The sequence below is a fragment of the Haliotis rufescens genome, unplaced genomic scaffold (assembly GCF_023055435.1).
Source record: "Haliotis rufescens isolate VD_foot unplaced genomic scaffold, xgHalRufe1.0.p SCAF_1, whole genome shotgun sequence".
Lineage (NCBI taxonomy): Eukaryota > Metazoa > Mollusca > Gastropoda > Lepetellida > Haliotidae > Haliotis > Haliotis rufescens.
The window spans coordinates 32,407,849-32,431,806 of NW_025963779.1; the positions used below are offsets into that span (position 1 = coordinate 32,407,849).

Genomic DNA, 23,958 nt, shown 5'->3' on the forward strand with positions numbered 1-23,958 from the left:
AAGTTATGTTCTTTCATGTAGTTTCTTGTTGGTGGTCAATGGTTGGTTGGTTGGTTTGTTGTTTTACGCCGCACTCAGCAATATTCTAGCTACCGGGTATATGACGGCGGTCGGTGGTCAATGGAATCAAGTTTGTTTGTATATTGCTTACAACCACACTCAGCAATATTCCAGCTATATAATGGTGGCCTGTAGATACTCAAGTCAGGACCAGACAAACTAGTGATTGATATTATGAGCACATGCATCAATGGGTTACAATGAGACGAAATCAAGCAATTCACCAAATCGTACCACCCACTCCATTAAACATAATCTGTCAAGCATGGGTTGCAGGGGACCCAGAATCCCTATGGGGATATGAAATCAAGAGCATGATGACAGATAGAATTCTGGAATAACTGCATCTCATGAATCTTCATAGATGTTTAGACCCATGAAGATCCGGGGTAGAACAGGTCTTCAGCAACCCATTCTTGCCGTAAAAGGCAACTATGCTTGTCGTAACAGGTGACTAATGGGATCAGGTGGTCAGGCTTGCTGACTTGGTTAATCCATGTCATCCATGTCATCCTGTTCCAATTGCGTGGATCGATACTCATGATCTCAATCACTGGATTGTCTGGTTCGATTATTTACAGATCGCCATCATATAGCTGGAATATTGCAGAGTGTGGCATTAAACAATAAGCAAACAAACAAATCATAGATGTTTAACTCTACAGCTAGACTCACAAGACTGGGGCACGGGGCATGTTCTTGTTGTCCTTCCCCACTACAACCAGGTAGCCCCGGAACCAGTGCAGCTGAAGCTTCTCCCCCTCGAACGCCAGACACGGACCACGCCCATCTGGCTGGTAGAAGTACACAGCCTGGAACAAGACAACCATGATTGTACAGCCATTAGAAGACAACCATGATTGTACAGCCATCAAAGACAACCATGATTGTACAGCCATCAAAGACAACCATGATTGTACAGCCATCAAAGACAACCATGATTGTACAGCCATCAAAGACAACCATGATTGTACAGCCATCAAAGACAACCATGATTGTACAGCCATAAGAAGACAACCATGATTGTACAACCATCAAAGACAACCATCAACATGGTAAATAAACCACTCGAGCTAAAGAGAAATCTCAAGGAACTACTCTCCTAAAAGACACCTTGAGAGAGTGAATGGGTATGGTCTTACGCCGTTTTTAGCAATATTCCAGCAATATCATGGCGGCGGACACCAGAATGGGCTTCACACATTGTATCCATGTGGGGAATCAAAACCCAGGCCTTCAGCGTGACAAGCAAACGCTTTAATCACTAGGCTGGCTACCCCACAGCCCCATAAGAAACCTTGAGATGTAACTTGCATTATACCAGTAGAAAAACAATCTGTGCACAGATCAATTAAAAATGTCCATGGAAATAACGTCACACGCATTGAACATGCCCCTTGTTGACATGAACAAAAGGCCTATCAGTGGCACTAATAAAAGACCTATCATCATCATCATCATCATCATCATCATCATCATCATCATCATACACTTGTCATCACCATATGTCATCACCAACACTGCTACTGTAAACATGGTAAACAAACCAGTGCTGACGTCACACATGGAGAAAGGTAATAAAGACAATGGTGATGCTGCTTTCAACAGTTGCTTCCTAATGTAGGAGGAAGCCCGAGGTGATGTGGGACACCAACATGTTCCCTCAGGTAACACGGCATCATGACCACCACGGTATGCAGATGTTCCTGGACACACAACCAGCAGATCTTGAAGGTACTGTTGGTAGTGGAGAAGTGGTCTCTGCTACTTACGTCCTGTCTGCCAATGACCAGCTGGTTGTCATGGCTGGCATCACTTGTAACGGTACAGCGGAGTTTCGTGCCAAATGACTCCAGAGTTTCCTTGGGGAAATGAAAGCAAAATCTTAAAAAAACACAACTACTTTTTTCAACTAATCATATATGCTAATGTCATTGAGTATCGATATAAAAATGTATGTACTACACAGATAATAATTAAGTCAGAAATATCCTTACTACTATAAAGTCCATAAAAATATACAGTCAGTTGTAAAGTACCCCTGCATCAGGAGCAGACAATGTTTCTGACAACAAACCTGCACAGCAGGATGCTGTTGTACCAAACAACCTTAGAGCTACAACTGTCGTAAGTCTATATCAGCGTATGGGAGTTACGATCACCTTAGTGCTAAGATCACTTTGTACAACCGCACCTGGTCTCCAAGTCCAACACCAAAACAAACAATCTCTAATTGTTAAGCATTCATCTTCTTGTAACTAATAATTCATGTAACTACTGTTAGTCTTACTAGCAAAATCAGGAAGGTTTGTCAATCTGTCAAGATCTGAGGGAAGAATTCCCGCCATTTTCAAGTCAAGTGAGTGAGTGAGTTGGGTTTAACGCCACTTTTAACAGTATTCCAGTTATATCACGGCGTGTCAGCTTAATGTGGGAGGAAAGCTAGAAGTGATGCAGGTCTTAGACATTTACCACTTCGGTGAAACCCACGAGCATGGGTATGGTGCTGACAAACCTTGAAACATAATTGGGGCGAACCGGGAATCGAACCCACAATCATAGGTTTCTGGCGTGCCCAAAGGACGCAACTCTGCACAGTGAATCGCGGCGCCTTAGACGACTGGGCCACCCATGCCCCCTTTCAAGTCAAGACTTTTTATAAACATATCGTCCATCATCTTCATCACGAATGCTCTCATCATGTTCACTAATAATGTACTCTTGTTACACTTACCCTTTGATCCTTAGCTGTGAGGTTGAAGGCGTTGACAGCTATTTCAGTCACAACAAACAAGATGACGTCTCTGCCAGATGTCTTGAATGATAGCCCAGTGATTGGTCGCGGGTTCTCAAAAACTGTTCGAGACTTACTGTGCCTGAAAATGACAGGATGTATTATTCTTGCCATCAAAAGTGATTACTATCTGAACAGCAATAGCTAAAGCATGTAAAGGGGAAATATATCAAGTCAGAGTTTCACATAAACATGAGCCGGATTAGCACATTGAAAACATAAAGACTAATCACAGGAACAACTTGACATGAACACTCTGCGACTTTGGCCACTAGTCCGAAGCCTGAGCCTTGTAAAATTCTGCTCAATCTGGTAAGCTCAGCTAATAATAGTCCATATAAGAAAGAATTGGTTCTCAGGCAATAAGTTTTGAAAATATAGTGTGGGCAGGCGGTGTGTTTTTTGTTTTATTTCTTGTTCAAACTAGTATGTAACCAAAAAACAATTGTATACTTTGGGAAAGGGCCGCCCTACATAAACAACCATACAAACTGCTATTGACGCCATGACCAAAAAGGTTCGCATGTAAGAGAAAGTAACTGTGTGCTATGTTGGATTGCATTGTCTTTAAGTATTAGGATTTTTTTTAAAAGGAAATAAAAACGAAATGTGCGGCAGACTTTATGATGATGCTGGAGTGCCTGAGACCAAAGACTATTTTTTTTTTTAGCCTAATTATACTGAATTCTACTGAAAATGTTGCTAAGAACCATGTTCAGGCAAGTAGACTGAAAGGTGTTGGGCACAGACAGCATGATATACTTGCTTATAGTATATATCACATCAACAGTTTGTAATGTTCACACTTCAAAAAGCAGGCACCAGCCAAGGATATATCATTAGATTAGTTCCTTTAAATCTAGTTATGTGCCATAACCTTTAAATCTAGTTATGTGCATTAAACCACTTCTTTGAAGTGTGTTGTGACCACATTGAATTTACACCTATGCCACTAAGCATGCTAGTCTGAGACTGATATCTTATGAAAATGACTTCTCTGAAGAATTTCCCACACTGTAGTCAAACACAATGTAAAGAAAGCTGTAACAAATCCCATCGAAGAAGCTAAGGAGTACTTCACATCAACATTATTGACTGTTCATTAGGGTTGCAATGAATACACTATGAGGCGAATATGATTCATATCATGAATATAGGGTAACGAATACGAATATTAATTCACAAATACAATAACAAGTCAGCAGCTGATGTATTATTTGTTATATTCAGTGAAACGATAACAAAAAATATTTGACATGGTTTGTTAACTATTGATATATTATACATTGATATACTGCACTTATCCAGGTACTAGTATCTGCTCAAATGCAACAATGGCCAGTGACCACAATACTGTCAAATTAAATATTATACGAGTGTTATCTTTGAAGAAATCTATGTATATAATATGTTCTTATGGATATTTTTAGGTACCAGGTATGTGAATGCACATGATTGCATATTCATAAATATTCGATTCTAGCGGCCACGAATAACGAATTCAATTCATGAATGGATACATTTCGATTCACTGAATATGCTAGTGAATCGTAACAGCCCTACTGTTCATGTGAATAGGTATTTTTGTATAGAAATAGTAACATACAAATGACCCCTAAGGCAACAAATGAACAAGCGTTCTGTACCTGTCCCGAGTGACATCTCCCTTGTACACCACGACAACTCCATTCTCAAACCCCACTGCCATGTAGTTGAGATTCTCGTGCACACTCACGCAAGTCACCTGACAAAATTGAATAACAGGTCTCAGAGATGTAAAAAACGTAAACATTCAAAGACGAGGGACTAACATTCAGTTCAGGCGAGCTAAAAATAACTACAGTCAGTTTGCCAACAAATGACACTGTTAAATTGCAATATGTACAACAAATAGAAATATTGGATGAAAACTAATGTCACAAATGGACTTAGATGTTTAACACTTTGATGAAAAACAAGAGGATCAGTATCGCGCAATCTCATTAAAATCAGATCTTAGTTTTTGCTAAACAAAGATCTGAGGACATCCCATTACGTCAGAACGACCTTTCGCGAGTTTTGGCCGACCAATGAAACGACTGACAAGAAATTGACATAAGCCAATCAGAAGGCAGTTTTCTCGAGCTTTACGACACTAGTTTCAAACTGGCGACTACGCTTCGAAACCTATTTTGATGTATTCTCGATTAAAAAAATTAAAACTGATAAGAAGAACACTCTAGAATGGCTTATAGATGGCCTAGATTGTATGGATGTAATCATAAAACCCGTAACTGTCGTTCGGAATACCCCGTGTTAAATATTTCGTGGTTGCATGATTAGAAAACACATTCCGACTGTCATTGTCATGATCTGGTAAGCGACGCTCTGATTGGTTGGATGAAAGGTTGTTCCTACGTGACGCTTTATGGGATGTCCTCAGATCTTTGTTTAGCGATAGCGAGAACAAAGATCTTATTTTAATGAGATTGAGTATTATGTGTAATCTCATGTATTTGAATCGACCGTCAGCTAAGGTAGACAACTCTCAACAGATGTGGAAACTTCAAGCATTGGCAGTATTTTATCAATGTCAAACACTCACCGGTGTTGGTTTGTTCCCTGGTATCGCCCTTGATATCCTCGTACATATAGGACTTCCCCTCTCCATCTGAGAAACATAGATTTCTGAAGGCTTTAGAGATTCTTTGAAAATGCAAAATACTTCAATTTGTACATGATGCCAGCTCTGATTTTGTCTTTTTCAACATTTTTAGCTTTGTTAATTTTACACAAAGGACACCTGATAGTCATTTTCAAATCTAATTAAATGGGAAAAGGTCTTACAAAGAATGACAATATAGTCCATAAAATTATATCTGTCCAAGACAAACATTTTGAATATCACTACATAATTGATTTTTTTACCTTTTTCACCATGTTCACTGAAGAGTGAGTGAGTTGGGTATAACACCCCTTTACATGTTAAAGAGTATTTTAGTCATATCATGGTATGTTAATGTGGGTGGATGCAGCCTTTCCAGGTTGTAGACATCCCAGATTGTGTGGAAAATTGCTCATATCAACATGATCAATCTGTCCTTACCAATTGTTTGATAGGTACTACAAAGAAATTGACGGATGACAAAGAAGAGATAATTTATGGATAACAGCTTCATTAGTTACTGTAAGGGCAACGTTTCAGTTAAGATCCTTATACCGTTGTTGGTGTCTGACAATGGTATAAGGATCTATACCGAAACCTCCCCTTTACAGTAAATAAAGAAGTTGTTATCCATAAATTATTTCTACTTTGTTGGGACCAGATTTTATTATTCTCAGGTTGCCTTCATACAGCTGGGATATTGCTGGGTGTGATTTTAAATGACAAACAAACAAACTTGTTGATATGTGGATGTTTACCACTTTAGTTAAATCCACCATCAGAGACATGGTGCTGACAAACCATGAATCATAATCACGAGGAACCAGGGAATCCATCAGATTCTGGGACAACTAAGTGATGCAACTCTGCACTGCAAATTGTAGGACTTATGATGACTGGGCCAGCCGTGCCACCTTTTCGACAAAGAACGTTTACATGATGATGACTTATATAAGTCAGAAGTATCGGATATATTGGGGCATAATCCTCAAGTAACATGTTCAAATCTTACCTTCTCCAAGTTCCATACTTTTATCAGTGGATTAACCCCTTGTTCATCTTCCTGTAAGGTAGAGTCATATGCTCATTGAACAGAAGGAGGAATATATTGACATATGTCAATACATTGCAATACCACGAAGCAGGATTCAATAGAAGCTGTCCTGGTTGAACATGTTGAAATAAAAATGTTAACACTACTATGAAAAAAACAAGATTAACGTTTATTTGTTTCTAAATATGTTCGGATATGCTGTCCCCCGTTTCACATAAAACAAGAAAATATATTGATCAACAACAGTCTTGAGCACTATGTTTTGTGCTCTTCTAAAAGGGTGATGGTTAAAGAAAATCATTCAATATTTCATGTAATGAACTTACCCCTATCGACACCAAGATATTGTGTTGTTTCATCTGATGAAGATGGCTAACTCTAATTTCATAACCCTTGAAAGATGACATTTGTAGCTGTCTGTTGATGAGATAGATGTTGCCATCAAAGTCGCCAGCAATAAGCTGCCCTCTGCCACTGGCACAGACAGATACATTCTTGTCCTGTAATTTGTACAAGATAATACTCATTTTACACATACATATTATTCACTTTAATCATGTTTATATGCATCATATATGTAATAGGAATAGAAGGTAGCACTAGCTCAAAAGACAAGTTGGACCAGAAGTAATTGCTAAAATAAGAGGTTGGTTTTTTATGTCATCCTAACCTGATACGTTTAGTTCTCTACAATGTTGATAGGAGTATTTTTGTTTTGAACCAACTCTTTAACATAACACATAGAACCTGCAGAGGGAGATCGGGGTATCGCAGTACTTGTCATGTACGCTGAATGGAACAAAATGCACTGACTAACCTTTATGATTATTCTCGTTCTCTATATCAGATGTCATTTATTGGATCTAACAATGCATATCTTACTGATGAAAGTTCATTATTTACATTAGTAGCTCCAAGTAAAAGCTGGGCCTCGCGCTCAGTTTGACAAGGGAGAGAACTCCATCGTATCGCGGTACAGAGAAGAGTTGTGTATGGAGGTCCGAATTGGACAAAAAGAGGACATAATTCTACCAACCACTTAGTATGATCATGCCAGATATCAGTGATTTGTCCAGACAAGTGCAAAGACAGCACAAGTAAAACTCTAAATGTGTTATATGTAATAGGTATTCAATGCATATTTACAGAAAAGTAAGAGAAAAATATTTTAAAAATCAACAACAAAATATCAGAAATGATATTCTAAGGTTGGTTATAAAAACAAATTGGATGACAATAATTTGTCACATAATGGAAAAATGTTAAACGTTAACAATAAATATATAAAAAACACTCCTAGTATGCCCAAAGTATGTATTTATCTTTTGGCTTCTAGCGAAGAACGTATTTCTAAGTTTGGCATTATTGCCCTTATGATCTCCCAATAGATTCTGGGCACAGAGCGGGAAAAAATGTGTGAACTTCCGTTACCTTATTAGTCGCCATGAATATGCAGATGATCTAGTTCAGGTCGTTAGAGAAAGTTTACTTGGGGAACTGCGGGTTGGTCGTTGATAGATGGGGGAAATATGTATCAACGCATTAATAACTCCTTACTTACAGCAGACGGAACATTCCGAGGAAATTGAAATTGTTTACGAAGTGAGCACTTCCTGGTTACTGATTTGCATTAATAGACAGCTGCTAAGAGGCGTGTCCCGCGTGAACTACCGGAAAACACAAATGCCGCGATACGATGAATGCCGCGGTACCATGGGGTCCGAGTATATATGTTGTCCAACATCCTTATATGACAAAACACCTGAACTGAAGGTTATAAATAAAAGATGTTGAATCCAGTACAGACATTTAACTTGTAAACGTGAAAATCAGTGCAAAAATTACCTTGAGCTGATCAAAATATTGGTCTGTTTCTGGGTCTTTGACCGTTTCCTTCTCAAAGAAGTTGAATCTTCTCCACTGCAAACATTAAACGATATTTATTACTCAGTCACAAATATTCAAGATTTTCTATCTTTCGAACTGACCCCATACTGCTTGTACGTCAATCGATCTGTGATGCAACTGCAGTGGTTTTGGACTCAGCTGTCAACATGGTGATCATGGTCATATGGTCAAGTGAAAAAGAATAAATCGTTCATTCGCATTTCCCGATTCGATCTTGCGAATATCATCTGCTCATTATCAGCTGTGGACACAATGGCGGGCAAAACACCAACACACCAGGCTATGAGGAGTCAATAGCAGTACGTAATGCTGATCATATATTTAATGTTGCTTTGGTTGTGTCGATATAATACAATTATCGAAAACGCCTACCTGCAGAAAGGCCATGTTGACGACCTTCACCTTCTAAGTATAAGTGGAGCTATCTACAGCCAATCGCGAAACGAAACCTAATTATTTCTAAATATGTACACCCATGGTTTCTTATCAGGAGAATTGTTATAAGAATCATACACTTATATTTTGATTCGCCTCTTCTAGCTAACAAGCTAATAATATCACTTTATTCGAAAACAAATACGTTTCCTCAAAATATTAAACTATTTTCACCGCGACTACTCTCATTACAACTGATATTTATACGTTCTGCAATTGGGGCCATATAATATAATAATTATGCCATACCGCCCGTTCGGGAACGGCTATTTTATTTTATGGTGTACTTGATCTCAGATGGTCTCCAGTTAATTCAGGGCATCAATATTGAAGATATATTTGTATTTTCCAAAGCTTTATCAGACCTCAGGAAAAAAATTGTCAATGAATCTAAAACTGTACGTGAGTTGTTATAGTTATAAGTTGTGTCAGGTCTATTCAAGACATTATGCCCGGAATCCAACGTCCTGCGTTGTAGACGATGTTGCAATAAAACATGTTCGACCTCTTCTATGGAACTCTGTTTTTTATTAATAAAGATGTTTGAAGAACTCCTAGAAACAAAGGAATAAAAAAAAGCTGTAAGTTTGATATCGATGGTACCCATATTGAAATTGACTCTGACTCTTGGGGTTCTATTTACTCAGAAGATTATATAACACGTGTCACGTACAAGCTAGGAGTCAAAGGTTTTCAACATAAATAGGTTCAGACCCTGTTTAATGGGTGGTAGGCTTGTAGCCGATGCAACTTAAACATATAACATTATTATTCCTGAGCCCACCTCTCTATTTTGTATTGAAACACGTTTAAGACAAATACATCAATTGCGGTTGAAAGCGTTGCTTTTCCTCGCGATATCTAGGGTGAACGGGTTGTTTGGTTTAATGTCGCTTTGAACATTGTTTCACTTAGGGGTAATCCATTTCATTTGTATAGGGGTGGGAATTCTTTTTAGAACAATCTATTTTGTCCCTAGCTACATACGACGAACTATTTATTTTCTGAGTTCCATCAAACAATCTCACCACTGCCAACAAACTAATCATTTTGGGCCTATCTCTATTTCAAAACTATTCATTTAACACACGCACGCACGCACGCACGCACGCGAGCACGCACGCACGCACACACACACACAACACGCACACCTATATATTACGGTGTGTCAGCGTGATTTGGGCATCCAAGAATGACCTTCACACCATCGATCGCCATCCTGTGAGTGAGCGACTCGCTAGGGTTTTACGCCGCTTTTTAAAATATTCCAACTGATTGGCATTTCGAGGCTGATCGAGAATAGTGAAAACAGGACACATTTTTCGGAATTTCACTATCTTGGTTAAAACAGCATGGAGTGTCCACAACAGATACCGCGTGTTATAAAAATAGCTATAATTAACAACGAGGTGAGAGACGTTGCTAAGGGTGCCCCCAGCAACATGAAATGCAGTGGCTTTCTTACTGTACTCTTCTTCATTATCAACCGTAACAGTACATCATCATGATGTTTGTAACAGTTTATTCCTGGAAGGCTCAACGCCAGAGTGATGGGGTGCAGATGTCGTGTACCATCACCGATGGTGTTTCCGTGGTTGTGGTATACCTCTTTCAAATTCAGTGAGTCGGTGTCAGATATATGTAAATCCGTGAAGAGAGACTGATGTAATTACAAACATTAATTTGTTTCAGAATATACTAGGAACACATTTTTGCCTAAGTTTTTACCAAAAAAAACCAATGTCCCCTAGGCGCGCTGGATGTGCTGAAGAGATGTGTTGGGAAAACATGTTTGTCTTGAAGCTGTGACGGAAAGACAGGTCTGTCTCTGACAAATATCCCAGCCACCCAACACCACCCTATCATCCTACTGCAAACTACCATCCAACCACACCCTACCATCTAGCCGTCCAACCATCCAACCTCACTCTACCACCAAAATAGTCACTGACTTTACAAACAAACTTATGGCGCATTCTGATATTGCACATTTAAAAGTTACCATTAATATCACAAATTTTTTTCATTCGGACTTTAATTTGCAGTTTCATCCTTGATTTGATTTATTTTCTTAGAGTTTTCTACTAGCCCAATCGATATTTATCTTCGAGCGAATGAAGTATACAAATATACATAGTGTTTTATACGACATTTCAAATGCCTCCAGCAGAAGCCCGTTAACAAAGGTTAGTTGTATGGAAAGTATTACGTGCCGTTGCCGGTCAACGAGCGCCGCGTTTCAACTTGCTTCCTGTTGATAAGATGTCTCGAACTTCGTCAACATTTGGAAAACAGGCCGGATTACGGTCATCCGTGAGATCTTTGGGAGGTTTGTAGCATCATAAACAGTTGATATATGAATTTTCGTGGAGCATGCATTGTTCATTTCTGCATACCAGAACATTTCATCTCATTCATAAAGACCTTTGATTGTGAACAAGCCCGTGTCGAGACTGGAGCTTTGACAGGTGCTTTTCTCAACCGGATAAACTTGGAATCAGACAGTTTCTAAACCGATTGGTTCTTTTTCACTTGCTGACGTCAGGAGATATATTCTGGTGCCTATGTTCTAACATCTTTACCAACTTCTTATTCACACTTTACCGTCATTTTGTCAACATCTATAGGGTCTAGCATAAACATGTCGAGAATATCTCAACCTCTTGGATCTCAAGGTCCTGCTGTTTATGATTGGAGCCGGAAACTTAGATCAAGGAGTCCATCTCCTTCAAGACTTTCAAATACTGAGTCAAAAGGTATGTTTCCTTTCTTTAGTAGCATATACAAGCTGTAGTTCACAGATATGTCTGGACAATAGTCATCACTGTAGTTAACATTTTCTGCTGTTGTCAAGTTCACCATGTTCTGGTTGCTAAAACTGGCCCAAGGCTAAATGGTAAATAGCTGTAGACTTCTTTTAGTAGCACTTTTACTTCATGTGCACAAGCCCAACTGTTTCACTCAAACATACTCCTATCAATTCAAGCATGTTAAACATCATGGTCTCCTAAAGCACTGTCAATATGACTGTGTGACAGTAACATGAAATATCTTAACATGCTCAATTTTGTAATAGTATACTTCAATTTCCCAGTTCTTGCCATGATAATGATAACATAAGACAAACAATGCACATCTATTTGACAGGATATAGCAATACACAGAGGCTTTGGTAGTTGAAAAATATGAGAATGAACATGATGAAGCTCCAACTTAGCAGAAATATGGCACTGCATACATTTGTATGGTTTAAGCGGGTGCAGGCTAAAACGGCACCCCAGCAAAACGGCACCGATTTCTCTGGCGGAAACGGCACCGCATTTGGCGAAAACGGCTACTATGTGTCAGGCGAAAACGGCACCTCTATTTTTAATGAGGATAAGAACAATTTTTGTAGTAATATATACATGGTTTATTTACATGGTTACAGTTATCACAGCATGTTGTTGTTTTCTGACATTCATGCACCACATCAAAATGCCATTGTGAATAATTGTGATCTGACAGCACCATGTTAGGCCTCTTAAATACAGTTTCAGTTTAAATTGAGTAAAGGTACTTAAAACTTCAAAGCGTATAGTGTTTTCACATTAAGTTAACTGCGCCCCTCAATCAGTCGGCGAGTAAATTGGAGTAGGGGTCTAATTTCTTACTTGTTTTATTTCACAATTTCACAATTATTTGTGTTTGTAAGAGACGACGTGAGTTTAATTTCTATTATTTTTCTTCAAAGCATGTCACATTTTCACAATAAGTTGTGTTGCGTATAAGCTAAGTTGGATTATAGTTGGAGTAGAGGCTAATTTCTAATGTAAACTTGTTTTAGCATCTCACAATTATTGGTGTTTGAAAGTTACCATATAAGTTTAATAGCACTTATTTGACCAAGGTAAAAAAAAAAATAAGGTGCCGTTTTCGCCAGGCAATAGTAGCCGTTTTCGCTTAAGTCGAGGTGCCGTTTTTGCCAATCGGTGCCGTTTTCGCTATAACCCGTTTAAGCTGGAACATCACCAAGATACTAGTAGTCAACTGTCATGCTATTGACAGTTTAGCCCAATGCAGATCCTTCAATTGTTTGTACATACCAGTATTCCAGCTTTATGACGACAGTCTGTAAATAATCAAATTTGGACCCGGCAATCCAGTGATTGATATTATGAGCAATAATCCACATTGTCAGGGAATGATGACACACAATCAACCAAGTCACTGACCCTTAGCATCAGATCCATTATGTCACTCCTTAAAACCAACATAAGTTGCTGATGACCTTTTCTTTGAAGGCTGCAGCATTACGGCTATGGTATCTGCTCACTTTGAAATATAACCCAGAATAACTCAATTCACTGCAAGATAAAGGAGGCATGGGTGGTCCAGTCATCTAAGGAGGCACAATTCACTGTGCAGGGTTCCATCTCTTAGGCGGGCCAGAAATCTATGATCATGGGTTTGAATACTGGAGCCGCTCGATTGCATTTCTTGGTTTGTGGTGATATAATTGCAATAGTGCTGGCATTAAATCAAACAGTCACTATTCCGATATTGGTCTGTGTTCTTGATGTTGTCATTCAGCTTAGGGTGACTTTCAAACAGAGTTCTAAAACTAACCATTTCACTAACCATGTTAACAATGCTTTTCATATTTTTCCCCGCAGTGCTCACAAGATTGGTAACATGGAAATGTCTAATGTTGTTTCACTCATGTACAACTTGTGTTCTTGCGAGAAAATGTAGAATTTTTCCACCATGTCTCCCTGAGGCCAAGTTTTCTTCCTTTTTTTTCATGTGTCAGTAGTGTAGTTCATGTCACATGATAATTATTGTATAATATGTCCAATATTTCAATCATTTGTTTCTTCTTTAACCACTGTTAGGCCCCCTAAAGACGTTTTATGTTTCTGGTCTGATTTTCTGATTCACCAACACTGAAATGACACAGGCTGGAACCAGAAATAATGAGAAACATATCCTTTAGGGGTAGGCGCCTTATCATGTTTAACATGCTTATGTATGAGTATCAGAGAGTTGAATTCAATGAAACAGTAACTGTATCTGTATCATGTGTATATACATTCATCATCATTATCCTATCATCTATGCCTGTACACATTAGCTATGGGTATGTCTGCTAGTGCATATATTATAGTATATAGTATAAACATGTATATACTTTAACATGTTTATCATGTTTATGATCATTTCTTACACATTTATTTTGTTTCCACATGTCATGCATGTCGCTATGGTAACTTAAACATGAAAGAATACAGAACATTTCCAGAAGAAAAATTATTTAATATGTTGACAAATGTACAAACACTCAACATCATTGTGGTAAATAATGTCAAAATACAAAGTTAAAATTTAGGGTTAGATTCTACCGCTAGTTGGTTAGTCCAAGACTAGTAAAAATCTGGAAGAACTAGTTGTTTTCTTTGAAAAATCTGATTATGTTATAAAAAAATAACTAAGCTGTGGACTAGTTGTATATGACTATACAAGCCATAGCAACCAGAGATTTCTAGGAAGGCACGTTTCAGACATAAGATGCATTATGTTTTGTAGGATGCCAACTCTCAAAACTATTGATATCTACTGGTATATAAAAACTCAATAAGCCATGATAAGCTGCTATTTCACCAATTTTAGTTTTGAATATTCCGTACTTACCAACTTTGTTGAACTTTTGATTCAGTTTATCATTTCCTTCCCAAGAAAATGACAAACTGAATGAAGAGTTCAACCACCCTACCATGTGTTTGGTTATGTTGATGGAACTAGTTCTGTGTACATGGTATATGATTGTCAAAATGCACATACTGTTGTTTCAGGTGCTTATTTAACGGATGTACCCTCTCGTGCATCCAGCATGCTCAAGAGAGACAGTTCTGTGAACAACTCTCTTCGGAAGAGCACAGGGAACTTGGCAGCAGGCTTTTCTGGGTTTGTTTCTTAAGTGTTCAATTGTGAAATCAACACACTGTGTTTTCAAGGTAGAGATAGGTTAGCTGTAGATTTTACCCTGCTAAATTGAATTTGGAACCGAACACAGCTCTACATTGAAGACACAGTATGTTTATCACCATTTTACAAAATTAAACGTGAACTCCTTGGTGTTAGATACGATTTTGACTGAAGCAGTATGGATCCAATGTTTAAGTTGGTTGTCTATCTGAAATAAGAAAACATTGATAATAGCCAGAGCCCTGGAGATATAGAGGATGACTCCATTGTAGCAGCAGAATATTTGTGCTTTGCAGAAAGATGGACAAGAGCCACAGTAACCTAACTGGTATTGAAGCTGAGTACATCAAGAATCTCCAGCAACAGATCTACTTCCTGGAACTCGAGGCCAACTATCTATATCCTTGACAATTGTTTATTTGGAATCTTTAACAATATTTTACATGTCAATATTAAATCATGGAGATGGTGGAAGACTAACTGACCTGTGTAACATGGCCTATCATGCAACAGTCAGTTTTCTAATTGTCCTTTGTAACCACTGGGCCTGCAAGGACTAAAACTTAGCATGTAGGACCCACACATGCTGAAGTTTGCTCAAATTATTCCAATACAAATTTCAATGTGGTTGCCATGGCTTTTTTTCTAATAAATCTATCAGATATTCAATCTCATTGAAATCAGATCTTAGTTCACGCTACCGCTAAACAAAGATCTGAGGACATCCCGTTACGGGTCGTGTCAGACCGACCTTGCACAAACTTTGACCGACCAATGGAATGACCAATCAGAAGGCAGCTTTCTCGTGCTTTACGGCACTAATTTCAAAGTGGCGACTACGCTTTGAAACATATTTTGACAAATTCTCGATTACAAATTTGAAACCTGAACAAAAGAACATTCTGGAATGGCTATTAGATGGTCTAGATTGTATGGATTCAGTCGTTAAACCCATAACTATCGTTCGGAGTTGAATGGTTAGAAATCACATTCCGACTCTCACTTTCGTAATCTGGTAAGCGATGCTCCGATTGATCGGATGAAAGGTCGTTCTGACGTGATCCCTAATGGGATATTGTCGCGCCGAAGACCCGGGTTGTGTGAAGCCCATTTCTGGTGTCCCCCGCCGTGATATTGCTGGAATATTGCTAAAAGCGGCGTAAAACCATATTCACTCACTCACCTAATGGGATGTCCTCAGATCTTTGTTTGGCGGTAGCGAGAACTGAGGTCTGATTTTAATCAGATTGATCAGATAATTTAAGCAAAGGAAATGTATCACCACATTAAATCATTTGAAAGAAGATAATTTGAAGACTCTTGAAACACATCCTTGATTATCTAATGTATCATTATCTCCTTTCTATTATGATATACCCTGGACCTTGTAGCCATCATATATAGCTTCATTTTGGAAGTGACACCACTAGCTCCATCTCTGTCACTAATAGATTCTTCTTACTCAAGAGCTTGAAATCAACTTCCAAAGAAAATGCTTCTTCTGGATGCTAGTTCTAATTTTAGCTTCGTGTCATTCGAACCAGAATCAAAACAAGCCATAGAGGCAAATGGATCCAGGGTATGTATCATAATAGAATGGAGGTATGATACTCTGGATAATTGAAGCTTGAACAAATGCAAGTTTGATCTTGAATTAAATTAGTTAACAGCGAAAGAACTGAATGTCTTTGTATATTTGGGAAGGCTTGTATGATTGAATATGGACACAGAGCCCCTGACAACACAGACATGAATCATAGAATGCGTGACTGAAGACCTGTCCGTCAGTTGTCAGCAAGTATTCCTGTTGCTTATTGTCATTATTAAGCCATGGCCATTCATACTGTGCTTGCACTTTACTGATCATGCTAGGATGTGGCAGGTAATTTACTCTTTAACATGATAACGGGCAACTGAGAGGTGTTTTTAGCACTTACATTTTATATACAAGTGTGATCATCTTCAATACTTCACAGGTTTTTGTACTGACCAAAATTTGTCAGTGGTCCAAAGGACCAGGACATAGAAAAATTTACTGGTCCTGTTGGATCTCTTCAAGACGAAAAAGGTTTAAGATCGTAGATACTTTATCATGTTCATACAACAAGTGGCTTGATTCGTTGGTTGAATATAGAGACTACACAGCAAGACTGTCATGTGCAGTCATGGGTGATGGAGGAATGTAGTGTATAGGTACCATGAAGTGTTGATGAGATGATGATGTTCAGTGCATTTTCCTTGACTCCTGAGTACAAGAAACCAGGCGAAGAAGGCAACAGACATGCATCCTAAAATGACTGCTGAAGCTGAACAAATGCTCACCAAACTGAGGGTATGTTTTCAATATTGTGATGCTCCCCTATTTCACTGAAGTTAGATGCTCAATAAGTTGTCCAGGAGACAGTTGTCTGAAATTAGTTGCCAAAATATTTTCATATGAAACTAAAAACATTTCAACAGGCAGAATCTGACGGAACAAAATAGTAGCCATGTTGTGAATGGTGAATGGGACACTGTCTAGATATATTATCATGATTTTTTTATCTTACTCTAGAATGATTTTAGATACAGACAACTCCTGAAAGTAGACTCTGCTTATCTAGAATAAAATCGTTGGGACTTGGTTAAGTTCTTCTTATCTTAGTTTATCATTATTTGATATCCAGTAATTGAAATCATTTAAGTAAAACTTGTGAATACCAATACAATCTATCCCAGTCACCCAAGTGACTCAATTATTGGTTTGATCAGTGAAGTATAACTTGGACTGGGAATTTTATATGCTTTTTGTTTCCTCTTGTTTTTACATCTATGCATTCATATGATATGTTGGACAAACACATTCAATTGGCTCAGCCCCTTCACCTGTCACTTGTGTCACTTTACCAATGCTCATCGTATGTGTTGTAGCAAATGCAGTCAGACATGGATGGTATGCACTCGCAGATGAGGCAGAAAGAGTCGGGGATGGCCATGGCTTATGCTGAGAGGGAGAAATTTGAAGAACAACACATGGCTGATAGAGGTAAATGCTTCAGTTTTTGGTCAAGTGATTTACATGAAATGCTCTCAAACTTAGACCGGTTGAACCAGTGGTAGATAGTGTGAGCATCAATCAGTGTTGTGTGTATGATAAAACAGAGCTGGTCTTCCCTAGTGGTCACTGACACCTGGTGTCCATACTCAGCCTTCAGTATGGCCACATAATCACTGACTTACCATTGACTATTACTGACATCTCTTTCAGAGGCTTTGGCCTCACACCTTCTCAAAACGACTCATCGCATCTTGTTGACAAAGTGTGTCCGTCTTCCTTTTCAGACACATGGCAGCGAGAAAAGCGATTGCTGACAGATGAGATTATCACCTTCAAGAAGGAGAAGGATCGATGCCAGAGAGAGGTGTCTCGGAAGGACACACAGCTTCTGGAGGCGAGGTCGGAAATAGATAAAAGTGCTTCTGCCATAAAGAATGCAGAGCTTCAGATCACCACTCTGAGGAGCCAGGTTGGTAATTGGGCACATATCATCTGGAATCAAAACTCTTCATCACCACCACCCCCCACTTTACTTCTCCCCACCCACATGTGAGTGCTGTAGCAGTAGTGAGTCCTCTGCTTTTATACTATTGTTGTGTGTGCTGTTACTAAGTGTAGTGTGTCCTTCCTACATGTGAGTGCTGTACCAGAAGTGTAGTCTGTAGCGTGTGCTGTACTGATGGCTATGTGTCCTCCCCAATGCAGCTGGATCAGCGAATAGAGCAGCACAAGCTGACACAGCTCAACCTGGAGGAGAAGAGATCTGAGCTGCTGACGGTAGAGACACAGCTCAGGGAGCTGGAAGAGAAGTACTACAGCAGCACAGTCACAATACAGGACAAGGTCACACAGGACCTCAGGGTAGGTCACAATACAGGACAAGGTCACACAGGACCTCAGGGTAGGTCACAATACAGGACAAGGTCACACAGGACCTCAGGGTAGGTCACAATACAGGACTAGGTCACACAGGACCTCAGGGTAGGTCACAATACAGGACTAGGTCACACAGGACCTCAGGGTAGGTCACAATACAAGACAAGGTCACACAGGACCTCAGGGTAGGTCACAATAAAGGACAAGGTCACACAGGACCTCAGGGTAGGTCACAATACAGGACTAGGTCACACTGGACCTCAGGGTAGGTCACAATACAGGACTAGGTCGCACAGGACCTCAGGGTAGGTCAATACAGGACGAGGTCACACTGGACCTCAGGGTAGGTCACAATACAGGACAAGGTCACACTGGACCTCAGGGTAGGTCACAATACAGGACTAGGTCGCACAGGACCTCAGGGTAGGTCACAATACAGGACTAGGTCACACTGGACCTCAGGGTAGGTCACAATACAGGACAAGGTCACACAGGACCTCAGGGTAGGTCACAGTCCCTACACAGGACGGGTATTTGTGACAAACAGGGTTTTTACAGACACAAAATATTGCATCTAACATTAAAAATGAGAATTCCCAAGGAATGCAAAAATATGTACCTGTCTGAGTGCTTGTGTAATTGTACCCAAGTATGCATGCACGTACATTTAACTCTCCATGATTATCTTGTCACTCAGTCACGAAGTCTTGTTTCAAACCCAGGTGATCCCATCACTTGTTATCACAAGGCTTCACGGACACTGGGTGTTTTGTTTGATGTTGGTACAGTGATCACACAGGGGATACCTATTTTCATGTCTCGGATTCCCCAAAAGCATGACCAAGAGTCCCAAGGACTCGCAAACAGAAAGGTGGAAGGCATACTTATCTGTCCCATTTCTGGTTTTAGTGGCACCACAGTGCTTATGACATATCATTATGGCATGTCATGAATGTTCTTGGAGTCATGCAGAGAATTAATCCTTCCAGGAAGAGATCCGCTACCTGAGACAGAAGCTGAAGGAGACAGAGCTGGCGGCACAGAAAGATCGCTACCTGAGAGATAAGGTGTCAGAGGACAGCTCCCATCTGGTGAAGGAGAACGCCATGCTCAATCAGCAGAACTCCGAGATACACAAACAGATTGAAAGGGTAAGACTGTTGTCTGGTGTCTCATTACACTGTCTTCAACATATGGTTATTATATATGATAATGTAACAGGAATCAATGTTGTGATTCTCTTTACTTATTCCAATTACTTTAAGCAGACCCATGAAGATTCCAGTGAAGAATAGGTCTTCAGCAACCCATGCTTGCCGTAAAAGGTGATTATGTTTGTCGTAAAAGGCGACTAACGGGTTCAGGTGGTCAGGCTCGCTGACTTGGTTGATGCATGTCATCAATCCCAATTGCGTGGATTGATGCTCATGATATTAATCACTGGATTGTCTGGTCCTGACTCGATTATTTATAGACCGCCGTCATATAGCTGGAATATTGCTGAGTGTGGCGTTAAACAACAAACCAACCAACTAACCAACCAACCAATTTAAGCAAATCAAAGCATATTTACCATGTTAAATATGTTAAATATTCTACAGATGGAAGTACTTCCCTGGGCAATGCAAGATAGATAGGTTGGGAGTTTGACAGAAGTTTGTAACAAGCTGTCATCCTCTTCAACCATGTCAACTGTGCTTATGTTCTCAAGTATGCTGTGAGAGGCAGTCGGGTAGCCTAGTGCTTTAAGCGTTCGCCCTTCACGGCAAAGACCCAGGTTCGATTCCTGACATGGGTACATGTGCTTGGATGTATACAGGTCACACACTATTGTCAGAGCTGCAGTAGGGAACAGAAGTGCTTGGATGTATACAGGTCAAACACTATTGTCAGAGCTGCAGTTGGGAACAGAAGTGCTTGGATGTATACAGGTCACACACTATTGTCAGAGCTGCAGTAGGGAACAGAAGTGCTTGGATGTTTACAGGTCACACACTATTGTATTTGAAGACAATGACATCGACACCAGATGTCACAGAGGTCATGTTGGGCAAAAGAGTTACTAAAGTAGCTGTTAGATTGTCATTCATTTCCCATTAGGACTTTGTTAGTGAGACATTGTTCATCATGTAATGCAGGATAAGCATATAAATAGCCATAATGTGTTGTTTATTTGATGAGTTATGCTGGTGATGTTGAGTATCCATGTTATCTGTGGTAGGAACGTGGCTTGAGGGAAAGCAATGACCAACGCCATCATGAGAATATTGCGGAACTTGTGAATAGTCGCGACAAGGAGAAACAACAACAGTTTGAAATTGAACAGCTACGGGAACAACTGCGACGAGAGTCTGAAAAGGGTCAGCATTACTTGGAAGAGGTAAGACATAGTACAATCTCATCAAAATATTTTACTCCAATACGGCATCTCCCTGCATGAAGATTTGACTGAACACTCCATTGTCCGTAGGAGGTTGCATCAGGTGAAATTTCTGATCAGCCAATAAGCACCAAGGCTTCTAAATTCTTGGTGTGAGTGAAGTAAGCATTCAGCATGTTCAGAGCAGTATATGATAACATCTCTCTCTTGAAAACGATAATAAATGGACAGCTCCAAATGGAAGTAATAAAAGCTGTGATATTCTGTTGTATAATTGCAATTTTATAATCCCTATTGTTTCTGAGCACCATGGTATCTAAAAGTTAGGAACGTATGTGTTCTGTGTCTGTATTTGTTTGTTAACATCTAAATTTGTGAATCAAGGTGTAAAAAAAAATGACTGCCTGATCTGACCAAATACTTAAGGCGGAAGGACCAAAATTCAATACATAATCTTGGAAATGACTCCCATACTTTAACATAGGCTTACAATAGTCGTCGCTTTGTGCAAGTGGGCCTTGGTGCCTTGGTTGATTGCATGGCATTGTATCCCAATTGTGTAGATCTATGCTCATGATGTCAGTCACTGGTTTATCTGGTGCAGGATGAAACGACGAACAAATCTTATAAGATTGCATTTTAAGATTGCTAATGAAATGAAATGCTACAATGAAACTCCTGATGGACGATGTAGCATGTTCCTTATTGTGTTCTTGAGATTATACGACCGATTTCAGTTATGACTTCAGGAAAATGTATGTAGGCCTCTTGACTTTTTTCTAAACGAAGAAAAAGTGCTGCTGTTTTACAGATGTGAAGTTATTATTTCTGATATGCTTCTGATCTTTTGTAACAGCTCACAAAGAAAGAAACAATACACAGCAGCACCGAGCATCAGCTGAGCTCTGTCCACAGCCGTGTAGGAGAGCTGGAAGGCATGCAAGTGGCTACTGATGCAGAGAACACCCAGCTGAGACGAGACAAGTTGCTCCTTGTGGACCATGTGGCGGACCTTCAGACCAAGGTAATGCTGTAGTTGACACAAGATCCTACCTGCAGGCAATCATGCAAACAGAGAGGGCCATGATTTATTGCTTTTTGTTTGTTTGTTGTTTAACGCCGCACTCAGCAATATTCCAGCTATATGATGGCGGTCTGTAAATAATCGAGTCTGGGCCAGACATTCCAGTGATTAATATCATGAGCATCGATCCACGAAATTGGGATTGATGACATGCATCAACCAAGTCAGCGAGCCTGACCCCCAGATCCCATTAGTCGCCTCTTACGACAAGCATAGTCGCCTTTTACGGCAAGCATGGGTTGCTTAAGACCTATTCTAACCATGATTTATTGAGCTGATAGTATTATAGAATGTTTTGGGATTGGACTACACTCCATTTCTGTCACCACTGTCTTTCGTTATCATTATGCTATTATGTGGATGTGATATTTCATTTCCTTTTCGATTAATGCTGCACTAAGAAATATTCCAGCTATAGAGCGGTGGTAAATAATCAAGTGATTGACATCATGAGCATCGATCCACACAGTAAACTGCAATCAAGTCACCAAGGCTAGCCCCACAATTCATTTAGTTCTCTCTTACAAGCATAGGCAGATTGGAGCCAATTCTCACCCAAAATCCCCACTGGTTAAAATGGTGATGGTTCAGCACCCCAATTGGGTCTATGTCTACACCTCTCTCACTGAGATCAGGCAGGCTTATAACAAGCAGTCATATAGCTGGAATATTGCTGAGTGAGGCGCTAAACAACAAACAAACAAAGCATGTAACAACAAAGGGAATCACTGGGGACTAATAGGGATTCCAGGACAAAAGTGGTCCCCAGTACCTTGTGCTTGTTGTAAGAGGAAACTGAAATGGAGGTCGGGTCATAAGGCTCTTTGATTTTGCTGATTGTGTGGACAGATGGGCAGTCATGACCTGTCTTCAGGGCAAGGGAGATAATCAACATCAAGTCGTTCCTGTAGCGATGGCAGATCCTCGGAACTAAGTACTTGAAATTGTAAGGTGGTTAAAATGAGGTTACAATGTGTGACCTGGCTGATTGTATATCATTGCACCCAGACAGCATGGATTGTTTCTCATGTTATCAACCACTGGTTTCGGGTAGGATTATTTGCCATGTTAACAGGCAGCTATGATATAGCTGTAATGATACTATGGCTTAAGCAGTATTCACTCATTTACCTCCCACCATCTGTTACAGCTGGAGACGAAGGACCGGGAGGTGTTGCAGCTGCAGCACGAACTCGTATCAGTGGAAGCGCGTCTCAACGAGTTTGAAAACGAGAATGACCTCGAGCATACTGTACAGAGTCAGAAGTGGGAGGAGTTTGGGCGGCTAGCCGAGAGTATGCGAACACTGTCTCACTCCATGGCGGCACAGTCCGTCACCCCTCACTCCAGTACCAAGATACTCCGATACTGAAGCTCAGCACACATCGACACAGAGCACAATATTACTCTGCCATCTATTAAAGTATAGTCTGTATGAAGAGTTTTCGCAATGTTATGCATCTTGACAGTATAAATGAGGCATTATTTTTATTTATGAATGAAGGAATGAAATAGGATATTTTTCTATAAAGTGAACATACATTTGTTGATTGGCAAGTATTTCTGGATCATGTTCATATGCCTTCTTGAGTGTATGATCTAATTATTGTGGATTTCTTGTTATGTGTATATGGTCAACTGTCATTGTTAAGGCGACTTAAGGATATCCGCTGGTATGTTAATCTGTTCAGTAAGTCCTAATGCCCTGAAGACTAGTTCTGT

General features: G+C 39.7%; 2 protein-coding genes across 4 annotated transcripts in view; one reads left to right on the forward strand and one right to left on the reverse strand.

Moving 5' to 3' along the window:
• LOC124110958 (vacuolar protein sorting-associated protein 11 homolog) overlaps nt 1-8,876 on the reverse strand; it is a 32,162-nt gene extending 23,286 nt beyond the window's left edge. The window contains exons 1-9 of the mRNA XM_046470466.2: nt 8,833-8,876; nt 8,398-8,472; nt 6,879-7,052; nt 6,511-6,561; nt 5,439-5,504; nt 4,501-4,598; nt 2,795-2,936; nt 1,833-1,922; nt 736-872 (exon numbers count right to left, since the gene is read on the reverse strand). Coding sequence (XP_046326422.1) covers nt 736-872; nt 1,833-1,922; nt 2,795-2,936; nt 4,501-4,598; nt 5,439-5,504; nt 6,511-6,561; nt 6,879-7,052; nt 8,398-8,472; nt 8,833-8,847 — 848 coding nt within the window. The 5' untranslated portion in view covers nt 8,848-8,876. The remainder of the gene's footprint in view (nt 1-735; nt 873-1,832; nt 1,923-2,794; nt 2,937-4,500; nt 4,599-5,438; nt 5,505-6,510; nt 6,562-6,878; nt 7,053-8,397; nt 8,473-8,832) is intronic.
• A 2,235-nt stretch (nt 8,877-11,111) lies between these two features.
• LOC124110959 (ELKS/Rab6-interacting/CAST family member 1-like) lies at nt 11,112-23,697 on the forward strand. Of its 3 annotated transcripts, none has more exons than XM_046470467.2 (12): nt 11,112-11,224; nt 11,523-11,651; nt 14,727-14,838; nt 15,156-15,257; nt 17,113-17,191; nt 17,770-17,884; nt 18,181-18,365; nt 18,602-18,757; nt 19,762-19,923; nt 20,994-21,152; nt 22,009-22,176; nt 23,387-23,697. In XM_046470467.2, exons 1-12 carry the CDS (start codon nt 11,158-11,160, stop codon nt 23,606-23,608), a joined length of 1,656 nt encoding a protein of 551 aa, XP_046326423.1. In that variant the 5' UTR covers nt 11,112-11,157; the 3' UTR covers nt 23,609-23,697. The 3 variants fall into 3 exon arrangements, with proteins under 3 accessions (XP_046326423.1, XP_046326424.1, XP_046326425.1); XM_046470468.2 differs by having other exon boundaries at nt 11,115-11,224; nt 11,571-11,651; XM_046470469.2 differs by lacking the exon at nt 11,523-11,651 and having other exon boundaries at nt 11,115-11,224.
• The last annotated feature ends 261 nt before the right edge of the window (nt 23,698-23,958 follow it).

What these genes read in the sequence shown, in the direction of transcription:
- LOC124110959 (XM_046470467.2), top strand. Translation starts at nt 11,158, where the DNA reads ATGTCTCGAACTTCGTCAACATTTGGAAAACAGGCCGGATTACGGTCA. An exon ending in AAATGCTCACCAAACTGAGG is followed by an intron (nt 17,192 to 17,769) that starts GTATGTTTTCAA and finishes TATGTGTTGTAG; the next exon opens with CAAATGCAGTCAGACATGGA. An exon ending in AGGTCACACAGGACCTCAGG is followed by an intron (nt 18,758 to 19,761) that starts GTAGGTCACAAT and finishes TAATCCTTCCAG; the next exon opens with GAAGAGATCCGCTACCTGAG.